This window comes from Trachinotus anak, unplaced genomic scaffold (assembly GCF_046630095.1).
Source record: "Trachinotus anak isolate AG129_WGS33_773 ecotype Australia unplaced genomic scaffold, CSIRO_AGI_Tana_v1 ptg000027l, whole genome shotgun sequence".
Classification (NCBI taxonomy): domain Eukaryota; kingdom Metazoa; phylum Chordata; class Actinopteri; order Carangiformes; family Carangidae; genus Trachinotus; species Trachinotus anak.
Window position 1 is genome coordinate 74,209 of NW_027273878.1, and position 12,187 is coordinate 86,395.

The following is a 12,187-nucleotide window of genomic DNA, read 5'->3' on the forward strand; positions in this document are numbered from 1 at the left end:
GTACTGGAGGGGGGGGGGGGGTCCTCCTGTACTCTTCCTCTTAAAGGGCCAGCAGCCTCACACAGAGAGAGGAAATGACAAGAGCTCCCACTCTGTCCTGATAACTGAGGATCCTAAAAATTTAAAGGGTCGTTTCACACTTTGTCAAAAAAAAAAAAAACTGTGTCTGTATGTGTGTGTGTGTGTGTGTGTGTGTGTGTGTGTCTGCATCACCGCTCCTCCAGCTCTGTCTACACAGAGTTTACAGGAAACATGAATTTCTCTTTGTTTTAATTAATTTATGATTTCTTTTTTATAGAAACGTCATTATACAGGTAAAGGTAGTGATACACCGTACAAATATTTCATTATAAGATAAGATAAGATCGCCTTTATTAGTCCCACAGTGGGGAAATTCACAGTGTTACAGCAGCAAAATGACAGTGCAGAGAAAGAAAGCTGCTGAAACTGCAATAACAGATATAATTAAGAAAGACAAATAATAAGAATATAATACTATACAAATTATATATAGTGTACAAAAATTACATATTTACAAGAATATACAACAGTAGCAGCGTATATAGATATTGCACAGATTGGTGTGTGAGGTTGTTACGGTGGTGAGTTGTCTGTTTCTGGTGTGTGTGTGGTTACTGAGCACAGTGTTTGTTGTAAAGTCTTACAGCAGCTGGAAGGAAGGACCTGCGGTATCTCTCCTTCACACAGCGTGGAGCAGCAGCCTGTCACTGAAGGAGCTGCTCAGTGCTGTCAGACTGTCCTGACAGGGTGGGAGGTGTTCTCCAACAGGGAGGATAGCTTCACCACCATCATCCTGTCGCCCACTACCTCCACTGAGTCCAGGGGGCATCCAGGACAGAGCTGGCCTTCCTGATCAGCCTGTTCAGTCTCCTCCTGTCAGCAGTGGAGATGCTGCTGCCCCAGCAGACCTCACTGTAGAAGATGGTTGATGCCACATCAGAGTCGTAAAAGGTCTTCAGGAGTGCCCCCTGCACCCCAACAGACCTGAGTCTCTGTAGCAGGTACAGCCTGCTCTATCCTTTTTTGTAGAGAGCAGGTAAAGGTAGTGATACACCGTACAAATACTTCATTATCAGTAACATCACTCAGAAGTCGTTCTTCAGCTTACAGTTAAGCCTCAGAGTGAGACCTCTGCTCAAACACACTATCTCTGTCACAGGAGCTGCAGGTTAAAGGAGAGTTACAGTCAAACATACTCACCATCTTAACACTAAATACATCAGTGATTACATTTCCCTCAGACTCAGCTCCACTCACCTGTTTAAACAGGTTCACCTGTCTTCTGAGAAGACAGTGTTTCCAACAGCTGGACAGACACACCTAGACTTGAGGTTCTTAAAGACCTGTCACCTCCCACCCAAAAGGTCTCCTCAGTTCTGATTGGTGTCCAGCTCCAGGTATTTAACCCCTCCAGGAGTCGATAACACCTGGAGGGTTGTCAGTGTCACCTGAGTCCTGGTGTGGCCAGGTGTTTAGCTGATCTCAGGACTGTGTCAGTGGCTGATGGTGGTGCCATAGACCATCTCCCATAGACTTCCTCCCATAGACCACCTCCTGTAGACCATCTCCTCTCTGTTGTGAATGTTGTGTTGTTCATAAATTAAACTTTGTTTACATGTTGTTGTATGTTCAAAATCCGACTCCTGACTGAGACCAGTCTTCACCCCTGATGACCTCTGTGAAGACTTCAGCTGAGGCTGAATCCAGACCAGTTTGTAACCACTCCTCTGTTCTCTCAGACTGGTAGCCAGTCCACCCCAGGACGGAGTCCAGTCTCCGTCCACCGTCCTCTCCACCCCCCAGCCCCACAGAGGACAGTTCGTGATCAGACGTGTCTTCTTGGACACAGTGGTCCTGGATGTGTGTGCAGGCTGCAGGACCAAGGGTCTGATGTGGACCAGGACAGACACAGCAGACAGGGTTGATGGGCGCTGTAGTCCTGTGTCTGTAGTTCACCTACACATGTACCATTGAGAACCTGGTTGTGTTGAGTTCCTGGGGTTCTTAAAACATATTGGAGAACGTCTCAATTCCCTGACACAGGATCAGGGTTGTTGGATTCTGGTTCTGGTTGATCCTGATGTGGATCCAGTGCTGTAGCTGTGAGACAAACTGTCTGAGCGATGTAGAAAACTGTAATCAATAATGTCAGTCCTGTTGCTATGTTTACTTGTGGTTTAACTTCTGCCAGCCAATGAGAAAGCATGATTCAGAATACATGTTAATACCAAACAGTGACAGATTCTCATTGTTTACCACCACAGTGTGTGTGTGTGTGTGTGTGTGTGTGTGGACGGGGCAGGGCTTGTTGGATTAAGGATTAAAATGTTTTCTCTCATCTGTTTTTATTTTCTCTCCATCTTTATCCTGCTGATTCCTCCTAACAATATATCCCAGCATGCACTGCGTATCCCAGCATGACCACTCTTATAGTTTAATCTATAATAAATCATGTTTCTTCTAATGAGTCCTCTCTGATACACACACTGATGGACTCACACAATAATGAATACGCACACTGATGAACTCACTGATGAACTCACACTGATGAACACACTGATGAATTCACACACTAATCACCATCATCACCACCATCACTATCATCATCATCACCATCATCATCATCATCATCACATCATCATCATCATCACCATCACCATCACCATCACCATCACCATCATCATCACCATCACCATCACCATCATCAGCATCATCACCATCACTATCATCATAACTCTCTTCATCATTTAGACATGATTATTTTATTAGACTCTACTCTTCATCATCATCATCACTCAGAATGAGGCTGATGTAAACAGTCCTGTTGTCATGGTTACCGAGGTCCTCATTAGTCTGATTATAACTGTGTTAAACTCATTACTACGACAACGCTCTCAGATGAGCATCCTGTGGTCAGTCTGAGGAGGGACATTGGTTCTATGGGGGGCCGACTCTGTGGTCTCAGACTGTTCAGGGTCTCCATGCTGACTCCAGTCCACCATCGAAACCATTCAGTACTGGACCAAGGGAAGAAGGTCTCCTGGTCTGATGAGTTTGGTCAGGACCAGAACTGGACCCAGTCACACACCTGTCACCTGTCTAGACCAGGTCCTTAATGTCTGAGGTGTTCCCTGATCCAGCATCTGTGGCATGTGCTGGAACAGATATCAGAGGGACCCCCAGAGTTCTGGTAGAGACCAGGTCTCAGTGCAGGACCAACAGCAGGTTAGACAAGTGTGTATGTTGTGTATCAGTGTATGTTACATTGCATGTTACGTTGTGTGTATGTTGTGTGTCAGTGTGTGTCACGTTGTGTGTATGTTGTGTGTCAGTGTGTGTTACATTGCGTGTTACGTTGTATGTTGTGTGTCAGTGTGTGTCACGTTGTGTTACGTTGTGTCAGTGTGTGTTACACTGTGTGTTACACTGTGTGTTACGTTGTGTGTCAGTGTGTGTCAGTGTGTGTTACGCTGTGTGTTACATTGTGTGTATGTTGTGTGTCAGTGTGTGTTACATTGTGTGTATATTGTTCGTCAGTGTGTGTCACGTTGTGTGTATGTTGTGTGTCAGTGTGTGTTACATTGTGTGTATATTGTGAGTCAGTATGTGTCACGTTGTGTTACATTGTGTCAGTGTGTGTGTTAAGTTGTGTGCATGTTGTGCGTCAGTGTTCTCAGGATGTGATTCTCTCTCTCCAGTTGCTGGTTCTTCTCCTGCAGTTCTCTGATTTGTTCCCTCAGAAGCTCCACCTCCTCCCTGACCGCCAGCATCAGGTGACTCTTTACCAGGTCCTGCACACACACACACACACACACACACACACACACATACACACACAGTCTGATTCAGGAGAAACTCTGAGTGGGAAGATAAGATGATTTTTAAATTTGGGTCCTGATCATCAACAATCAATAAAATGTTCAACAGCCAGAGGAAGATGAGGAAAGGGATCAATACATTACATCACATGATTAGAATAAATTAATGACAAATCATTCATTAACGATAATTAATTTACAAAAATTTACAAACATTTAAATGTTTTTTTAACTTTTCAGTTTCAAGTGATGAAAAACAAACAGTTTCATTAAAGATATAAAGTTAAATAAAGTTTGATTAAAACTTTTGATTTAATGAGAGAAAATGATTCGTTTGAACCTGAAGCAGTGGAAGGTAGAGACTGAGTCTACAAACACAGTGAGGTTCACTGCAGTAGAGTCACAGTAGAAATCAAACTCACCATGGCCTGCTCAATTTTGTTATCAATGGCGACCAGACTGTTACTGGAAGAACTGTAGAGACAGAGAGACAGACAGGTGAGAGACAGACAGGCAAGAGACAGACAGGTTAGAGACAGACAGGTGAGACAGACAGGTGAGAGACAGACAGGCGAGAGACAGACAGACAGACAGGGGAGAGAGAGACAGGTGAGAGACAGACAGGTGAGACAGACAGACAGGGGAGAGAGAGACAGGCGAGTGAGAGACAGACAGACAGGTGAGAGACAGACAGGGGAGAGAGAGAGACAGATGAGAGACAGACAGACAGGTGAGAGAGACAGGTGAGAGACAGACAGGTGAGAGACAGATAGGCGAGAGACAGACAGGTGAGAGACAGACAGACAGGTGAGAGAGGCAGACAGGGGAGAGAGAGACAGGTGAGAGACAGACAGGTGAGAGAGACAGGTGAGAGACAGACAGACAGGTGAGAGACAGACAGGAGAGAGAGACAGGTGAGAGACAGACAGGTGAGTGAGAGACAGACAGGTGAGAGAGACAGGTGAGAGACAGACAGACATGTGAGAGACAGGCGAGTGAGAGACAGACAGGTGAGAGAGACAGGTGAGAGACAGACAGGTGAGAGTGTAAATCAGTGTAAATAAAACATTCAGTTTAAATAAAGGTTCAGTTTAAAACTAAGAGGGACCACGTGAAGATCCAGCTCCTGTTACTGAGCCTGATGATCTGGTTCCCAAAAACCTTCACCTGCCCTCTGCATTACCTGCACAACATCTCACCTGTTTAAAAAGTTTAAAACTCTGAACCTTCAGGTTCCTCCACACAATGTCTCTGGCTCCTTAATTAATACTTAATCAATACTTAATCAATCAGTTCAGCTCCTGATCAATAAGCTGCTCTTCAACACCTGGACACTGACAAGTTGACATCTGTCTCTCCAGGTGAACAGCACTTGGAGCAGAAGTCCTGCCCCCTCCATTTGGTTGCCCTGGTTACCTGTGGCAGAACAGCAGCAGTGACATCATGGTGGCCTCGGAGCCCCGCCCACTGGGCAGAGCTTTAGCTGGAACTGACCAATGAGGGTCAGGTCTGGTGGGCAGCGGGGGATTCTGGGTTGGGGGCAGGGGCGACAGGGCTGATAGGATCATGTGATGTGATTGGTTGCTGCTTCTGGTCTGGACCTCAGTGATTGGCTGAGTCCTGGAGGGTGGTGTTGGCCTGGAGCTTGGCCATGACTCCCTGACACCTGATCCACGATCTCTGACCTTTCTGTGATCCCGTAACACAACAGGTGTCAACAGATTCCTCATCGGGAGGGGCGGGGTGGACGGAGGACGCCGCTGAGGAAGGGGATGGGGGGCGGGGTCAGATGGCTGCTGTCGCCCTGAAATAATTGTCTTTACACCACCAAACATCTCCAACCAATCACAGCCCACCGTTAAACATTATCATCCAATCAGAGCTCAGCCACTGCAACAACATGCTGACCAATCACAATTCGGATCATCCAATCAGGAAGTAATAGAAAGGCTGTCCAATCACAGAAACCAATCCACTGTTGAGTCTTGTCCCTCATTAAGGTCCAGATTCTTCGTTGTCTCGTGTTCAGGTCCTCAGAGACTCGTTAACGTCCCCGTCTTTCATTCAGGTCTCAAGTCCCTCTTTAAGTTCTCTGTCCCCTCAAGAACCAGATTCTTTTTGATCCCATGTTCAGGTCTGATGTCTCCTAAAGTCTCCTGTACTTCATGAAGGTCTGACGTCCTTCGTTAAAGTCCAGACTTTTTGCTGTCCCCTGATATTGTCCTCTGTCCCTCGTTGAGGTCCCAGTCATACTGGTCTGTCCCTCATTAACAGGTCCTGAGACCTTGTCCAGATATTGACTTCAAACTAAAACTCAGTGTTTTCTGTAAACCAGAGTGACCCGACCTCTCTCTCTCTCCCACACACACTCACTCTCTGCTCTCTGATTGGCTACTGTCTCATTCCAGCTCCTGCCTACTCACTGTCACAGCCAATAGGAGCGCGGCGGTGACATTCTGCTGCGGCCCACTCAGACAGAAACACAGACTGAAACCACCTCCTCAGTTAACACTGTGTCATGTTCTGAGAGACAAGTAGAGAATCATCAGGAAAATAACCTGAACTGAAAATGTTTTTCAGTTTCCAAGGTCAACACTGATTTACAGTGAAAGGTCAAAGGTCAAAGGTTAAAGTTTGTGATTTATTTGATGTTTCTCTGTGTGTCAGAGGCTGAGGTTGGAGTTTGTTCTCAGTGGTCAGGCTTACAATGGGAAGATGATGTCAAAGTGGTTTGGAGCCAATCAGGATCGAATATGAGACCAACGCAGAATGAATGGTTCCTCTGTTCAACTGGTTCTTAATCCAACAAACACACACACACACACACACACACACACACACACACACATACAGGTCTATTTCAACAGCTCTGACAATCAGCTGACATGTGGAGAGAGACTATGTGTTGTGTATGTAGAGGAGCTGAACCTGTGAGTCCCAGTCAGACCAGGACAGACCTGAAGGACCTGAAGCCTCAATGCTGCACAGTGACGGGGATGTGGTTGGTGTTTAGAAAACATGTTATCAGAGCCACACTCACGGCGTCATCACAACAAAACCTCCTGAGGCCTGAACCAGGTTTAGCAAACTCTGAGTTACAAAAAACCTGAACTCTGAGTTTACAAATCCTGAACTATCTAACAATGTTGTGATTTTAAAAAATCCAGGATCTGCCCTTTTAACCAGATCAGCACCAATACATAATGAGTTCTCCCCTGAACCAGGATCCAATCCTCCAAGTCTGGAGCAAATCGGTTCAGTATTTTTGAGTAATCCTGCAGACAGACAGACAGGCAGACAGACAGACAGACAGACAGACAGACAGTCAGGCAGACAGACAGACAGACAGCCAGACACACCGACAGTCAGGCAGGGAGACAGGCAGGCAGGCAGACAGGCAAGCAGGCAGGCAGGCAGACAGACAGACAGACAGACAGACAGGCAGACAGACAGGCAGACAGACACACAGGCAGGTAAAAATCATAACCTCCCTGGTTCAGGTAATAAGTCAAACAGAAAGTCACCTGTCGTCCCCCGGCAGGTTGAAGATGGTTTGGTCCAGACTGAAGAGTGTAGGAGTGTGAATGGGGGTCAGAGTGGGGTGGTAGCATCCAGCAGGGGGGGAGCTGGGCTGAGAGTGAGACTGTCTGAGAACAGACTGACAGACACAGAACATTTAATAGTTTGAACACAGATTTAAAGGTGCAGTACAACCTGTAGCAGTCTGGACCTGGAGGTCAGATCCAGGTCTGTGCAGCAAAGGCTTAGTCGATCAAGAACACAACCCGACCCCCCTCTGTTTCTGACCCCACCCTCTCTGGATATGACCTCCCTCTTTATGTGACCCTCCCCCTCCCTCCCGGATGTGACAGACACACTGTCACAGTAGTGATGGTGCAGCTCCGCCTGTCCTCAGAGCTACAGTCGTCTTCTGGCTGCAGAGCCTTTTCCTCTCTGCTCTGGAACAACCTCCCTGCTGACATTAGTCTGACTCAATTCATTCTTTCAAATCCAAACTTAAAACTTATTTTTATTCCTTAACTTTCAGTTAGATGTATATTCCTCCACAACCTCAGGTGTTGTACCTGTTATTATCCTCCCACTGACAGGTGGCCTCAGTAATTCACTCATACCCAGTACAGACACAGAAGAGTCCAGGTCCTGCTGACGAGATTATTGTGAACTTTCTGAAAACTCTGTATTATGCTTACGGCTTGTTTTTTCCCTCAAGGACATGAGTGTCCAGGTTGTGCCCCCCCCCCCCCCCCCTTCTCTCCTCTTGTTGTTCTCTGCAGGTCCTTCTGCCTCCAGACCTGTAGAGTCTTGATCTGCAACTACAAACCACCCACTGCCCCACGATCCCGCTCAACACCTGCTGCTAATTCATTAATATTAATACTAATGTTTACTGTTATTAGCTGCCATTAATACCGTACTAATACCTGTATCAGTAGCAGTATTCTTGTATACTGTTGTTCCTCTGTCTCTCTCTCCCACCCTGAACCTGGTTCTCTCTGAGGTTTCTGCCTCTTAAAGGAAGTGTCTCCTTGCCACTGTCGCTCTGTGCTGCTCTTGGTGTAAAATGTTGGTTCTCTGTAAAACACTGTAAACGGAAGGTCTGGATCTCCTCTGATTGGAAACAGTCTTGATTAAACTTCTGTTGTGATTTCGTGCTGTATAAATAAAACTGACTTGACTCCTCCACCTCGTCCTGAACCACAACACAATGACACAGTTTAACTCCATGGCAACGCCAGCTTTTCAAGCCCCGTCTCCCTCTCCTCAAGTCAGCTGACTCATGTTTTGTATGTTTGTAAGTTTGTGTGTCTGCGTGTGCGTACCCTTCCTGCAGCATCAACGTCCAATCGTAGCGGAGGAGGGATGTTTCGTGGGCATGGCAAAGGTGGTGGAGGGGTGTAGTCCAAACCCTGCACTCCCATTGGCTGCTTTCGGTCCAGGATCCTGATGTTGATTGGCTCTTGGTGTGTAGGGGAGGGTGGCCCACTACGCAGTACGAGCCCCATCCCCTCCCTACATCTGATTGGCTGACAGAGCAGATTGGTGTTGCCCTGGGAATGGACTCTGTCCCGGCCAATCAGCTCCAGGGATTCCAGTGAGTGGGCGTGTCTCATGCTGTCCATGACCCGCCTGAACCCCACCCCTTCCTGTTGCTCCATAAAGTCCATGCATGTCCACCGCCCGCGGTGATATGGCTCGCCCCGCCCACCACTGCTGGCCCTGCCCACTGCCAGCCTCACCACCCTGAATCTGGAGGAAGACCCTGACCCTTGAACAGGTGCATCATGGGAGATATATTTCCTCTTCACAGAGGGTGTGGTAGGCTGGGAGGAGCTTCCCTGAGGACTGCAGGAGGAGGAGCCCTCTGATTGGAGGACAGTCAGAACCACACTGGGAGCTGATTGGACAGCTGGAGTTTGGTTGAAGTCTGATGTGACACTAGTGATCTGGAAGCCACTCCTCTTTTTACCTGCACTCATCCTCACTCTGAGACCAGTCCAGCTCCTGATCTTCACCTGGACCAGGTCCAGACTCTGAGACCAGTCCAGCTCCTGATCTTCACCTGAACCAGGTCTAGACTCTGATACCAGTCCAGCTCCTGATCTTCACCTGGACCAGGTCCAGACTCTGAGACCAGTCCAGCTCCTGATCTTCACCTGGACCAGGTCTAGACTCTGATACAGTCCAGGTTTACTTGCTGTTGTCCCCAAACATGGTGTGAGTTCTCACACGTCCTCATAATGTACAACAACAAACACAGACTGTCTGCAGAGTTAGTTCACCTGTCTCACCACACATCCAGTGTCTCTCTCTCTCTCTCCTTCTGTTACGGTCAGTGTCTCTCGCCCTGCAGCTTTCGTCTCAGACTCCTGTTCCTCTTCTGTTTCCTGTTTCCTCTGACTCACTGTTCTGTTGCCGGTTGCTTCAGTTGACTGCCTGTTGCACAACAGGGATTAACATGTGTGTTGCATTCAGGTTCTGCAGGATTTTCCCTGGTGAAACCGCCCTGAGTCTGAGTGAACAGCTGGTGTCAGATCAGGTCCTGAACCCAGAGACACTCGGGTCAGGATCACGTCAGGACAAAGACAAACATCAAATCTTCTCATCTGAAGCTGGAACAGAAAATGTCTCTGATCAGAGTAACTACAATGATTAATTAATGATCAAGATAATTCAGTTTTCTGTCAACAGAGCTGCTCCATTTAAATTTTATTAGTCTACTCATCACTGCAGCTCTACCTGTGATTGGGTCATTTGAATTGAATTGAAATGTCTGCATGCTGATTGGATAGATCACTAATACAGTGTGACATCATAATTATGTAATGATGTAGGAAGTAACAAAGTAAATGTGTGTTTTTTAATGAAATAACATCATGGAAGTGAAATATAATCAAAGTTGACTCTGCTTTTGTCTGACCTGTACATCACCTGTTACAAACCTGTCCATCACCTGTCCATCACTTGTACATCACCTGTCCATCACCTGTACATCACCTGTCTCAAACTTGTCCATCACTTGTCCATCCCCTGTACATCACCTGTCCATCACCTGTTCATCCCCTGTACATCCCCTGTACATCACCTGTCTCAAACCTGTCCATCACTTGTCCATCCCCTGTCCATCACCTGTACATCACCTGTCTCAAACCTGTCCATCACCTATTACAAACCTGTTCATCACCTGTCCATCACTTGTCCATCACCTGTCCATCACCTGTACATCACCTGTTCATCACCTGTACATCACCTGTCCATCACCTGTTCATCACCTGTCCATCACCTGTCCATCACCTGTCTCAAACCTGTCCATCACTTGTCCATCCCCTGTACATCCCCTGTATATCACCTGTCTCAAACCTGAATGACATGGTCCAGCCAGACCAGGTTTAGACCTGGTGTTGGTGATACCTGAACTGTGACGCATCAGAACATGATTATTAACCACTAATAAATTCACTAATGACCGGGGCCTCATCAGACAGGTACCATAGAGTACGTCACGGTCTGACATCGACTAATATACCCTGTGACGTCATCTTTGTAAACACTCACGTTCACTCAACAGAGGCGCGCTCCCGCCGCTTCCGCCATGATCTGGATCAGCAGCCGTGCGCGTTCCTAGGTCCTCTGTCCCCAGTGACGTCACCACTGAGCCCGGTGACACAATCGGTCCATTATACACAGAAAAAACACAACTGTGCAGAGAGCATGCGCACCAGTCTCAGGGCAGCCCAGGGTGGCGGGAGCGCGCACAGTCTACAGAGCAAAAAAGTTTCAGCGGGAACTCGTCAACTTCTTCTTGAGCTGATTTTAGTCCGATTCTTCTTCTGTTGGTTCAGAGGAGGCGGGAAGGTCTCCTCTTTCTTCTTCTTCTTCCTCTCGAAACTCTTTCTCTGTCTCCTCCGCTCCTTCCTCCTCTCTGTCAACAAACACAGCAGCCAATGAGCGAGCAGCAAACGCCTTCATCATCATCATCATCAAGTCCAGGTCCTACGTCCGGGTCCGCGGGGTTTGATCCGGATCATCATCTCGCAGTAGTTTCTGCGCGTCACCGAGCCGTGAGCGAGCAAAGCGTGTGCATGTGAGAGTGTCTGAGAGGGAGGAGCAGTAGAGGAGGAGGAGGAGGAGGAGGAGGAGGAGGAAGGTGGTATCTCTGTTTTTTGTTCTATCCATCTCGTGTTTTTCTCGTTAATAAAGTTTAATTCAAACTGAAGTCACATGTTCACGTATCGTTCAGGAGTCTGAGCTGTTTTTACTGTGGAGGCCTCTGCTGGTCACTGTTTCAGACGAAACAACAGACGATGATTGTAAGGGACAGTTCAGTCAGACTGACGTCATCAGACATGGACTACTTCCTCCTCTGACGTCAGTGTTTATTCATCATCAGAAACTTATTTACAGTTTATCTTCAGTTTGACTTTAATCAAATTATTTCTGTTGTTTCTGTTCTGCTCTAGTTTGTTTACGTTTCACCTTGATTATGTCACTATAACTGAATTTACCTGCAGATGTCAGTGTTTCTTCTCAGATCATATTAATACTTTATTCATGGTTCTGATGATGTTACCTGAACCAGGTGATAACCAGCTTCAGTTAAACCAGATCACAGGAATTGTCCTGGATATGTTGAACCTCATTCGTGGGTCAGACCTCTGGGGGCCTCACGTACAGGTGTAGACCAGCTCCCACTGTCAAGGAGGACCCCTACATCTCTTCTTGTTGACCGCAACAATGTCAACGTCGTTTCATTGAGCTTTTGTATGATGTCATCCTACATCTGGTTTCTGATGATGTCACACGAGACCTCTGAATAACGCACCTGTCAA

General features: G+C 47.1%; 1 protein-coding gene and 1 long non-coding RNA gene across 2 annotated transcripts; one reads left to right on the forward strand and one right to left on the reverse strand.

Moving 5' to 3' along the window:
* Window positions 1-2,349: 2,349 nt before the first annotated feature.
* LOC139610964 (TSC22 domain family protein 4-like) lies at window positions 2,350-9,337 on the reverse strand. Its single transcript, XM_071465135.1, has 4 exons — window positions 8,681-9,337; window positions 7,364-7,497; window positions 4,262-4,313; window positions 2,350-3,812 (listed from the first exon to the last, which is right to left on the reverse strand). Exons 1-4 carry the CDS (start codon window positions 9,335-9,337, stop codon window positions 3,663-3,665), a joined length of 993 nt encoding a protein of 330 aa, XP_071321236.1. The 3' UTR covers window positions 2,350-3,662.
* Window positions 9,305-9,979, forward strand: LOC139610967 (uncharacterized). Its single transcript, XR_011686235.1, has 3 exons — window positions 9,305-9,429; window positions 9,524-9,820; window positions 9,876-9,979. It is a non-coding gene; the product is annotated as an uncharacterized lncRNA (long non-coding RNA).
* The last annotated feature ends 2,208 nt before the right edge of the window (window positions 9,980-12,187 follow it).

Excerpts from the sequence above, each read along its gene's own strand:
- LOC139610964 (XM_071465135.1), bottom strand. The coding sequence starts at position 9,337 with ATGAGTGCAGGTAAAAAGAGGAGTGGCTTCCAGATCACTAGTGTCACA. Across the intron at positions 4,314-7,363 it reads AACCTGCCGGGGGACGACAG|TTCTTCCAGTAACAGTCTGG; the intron begins GTGACTTTCTGT and ends CTGTCTCTACAG. Across the intron at positions 3,813-4,261 it reads ACAAAATTGAGCAGGCCATG|GACCTGGTAAAGAGTCACCT; the intron begins GTGAGTTTGATT and ends GTGTGTGTGCAG.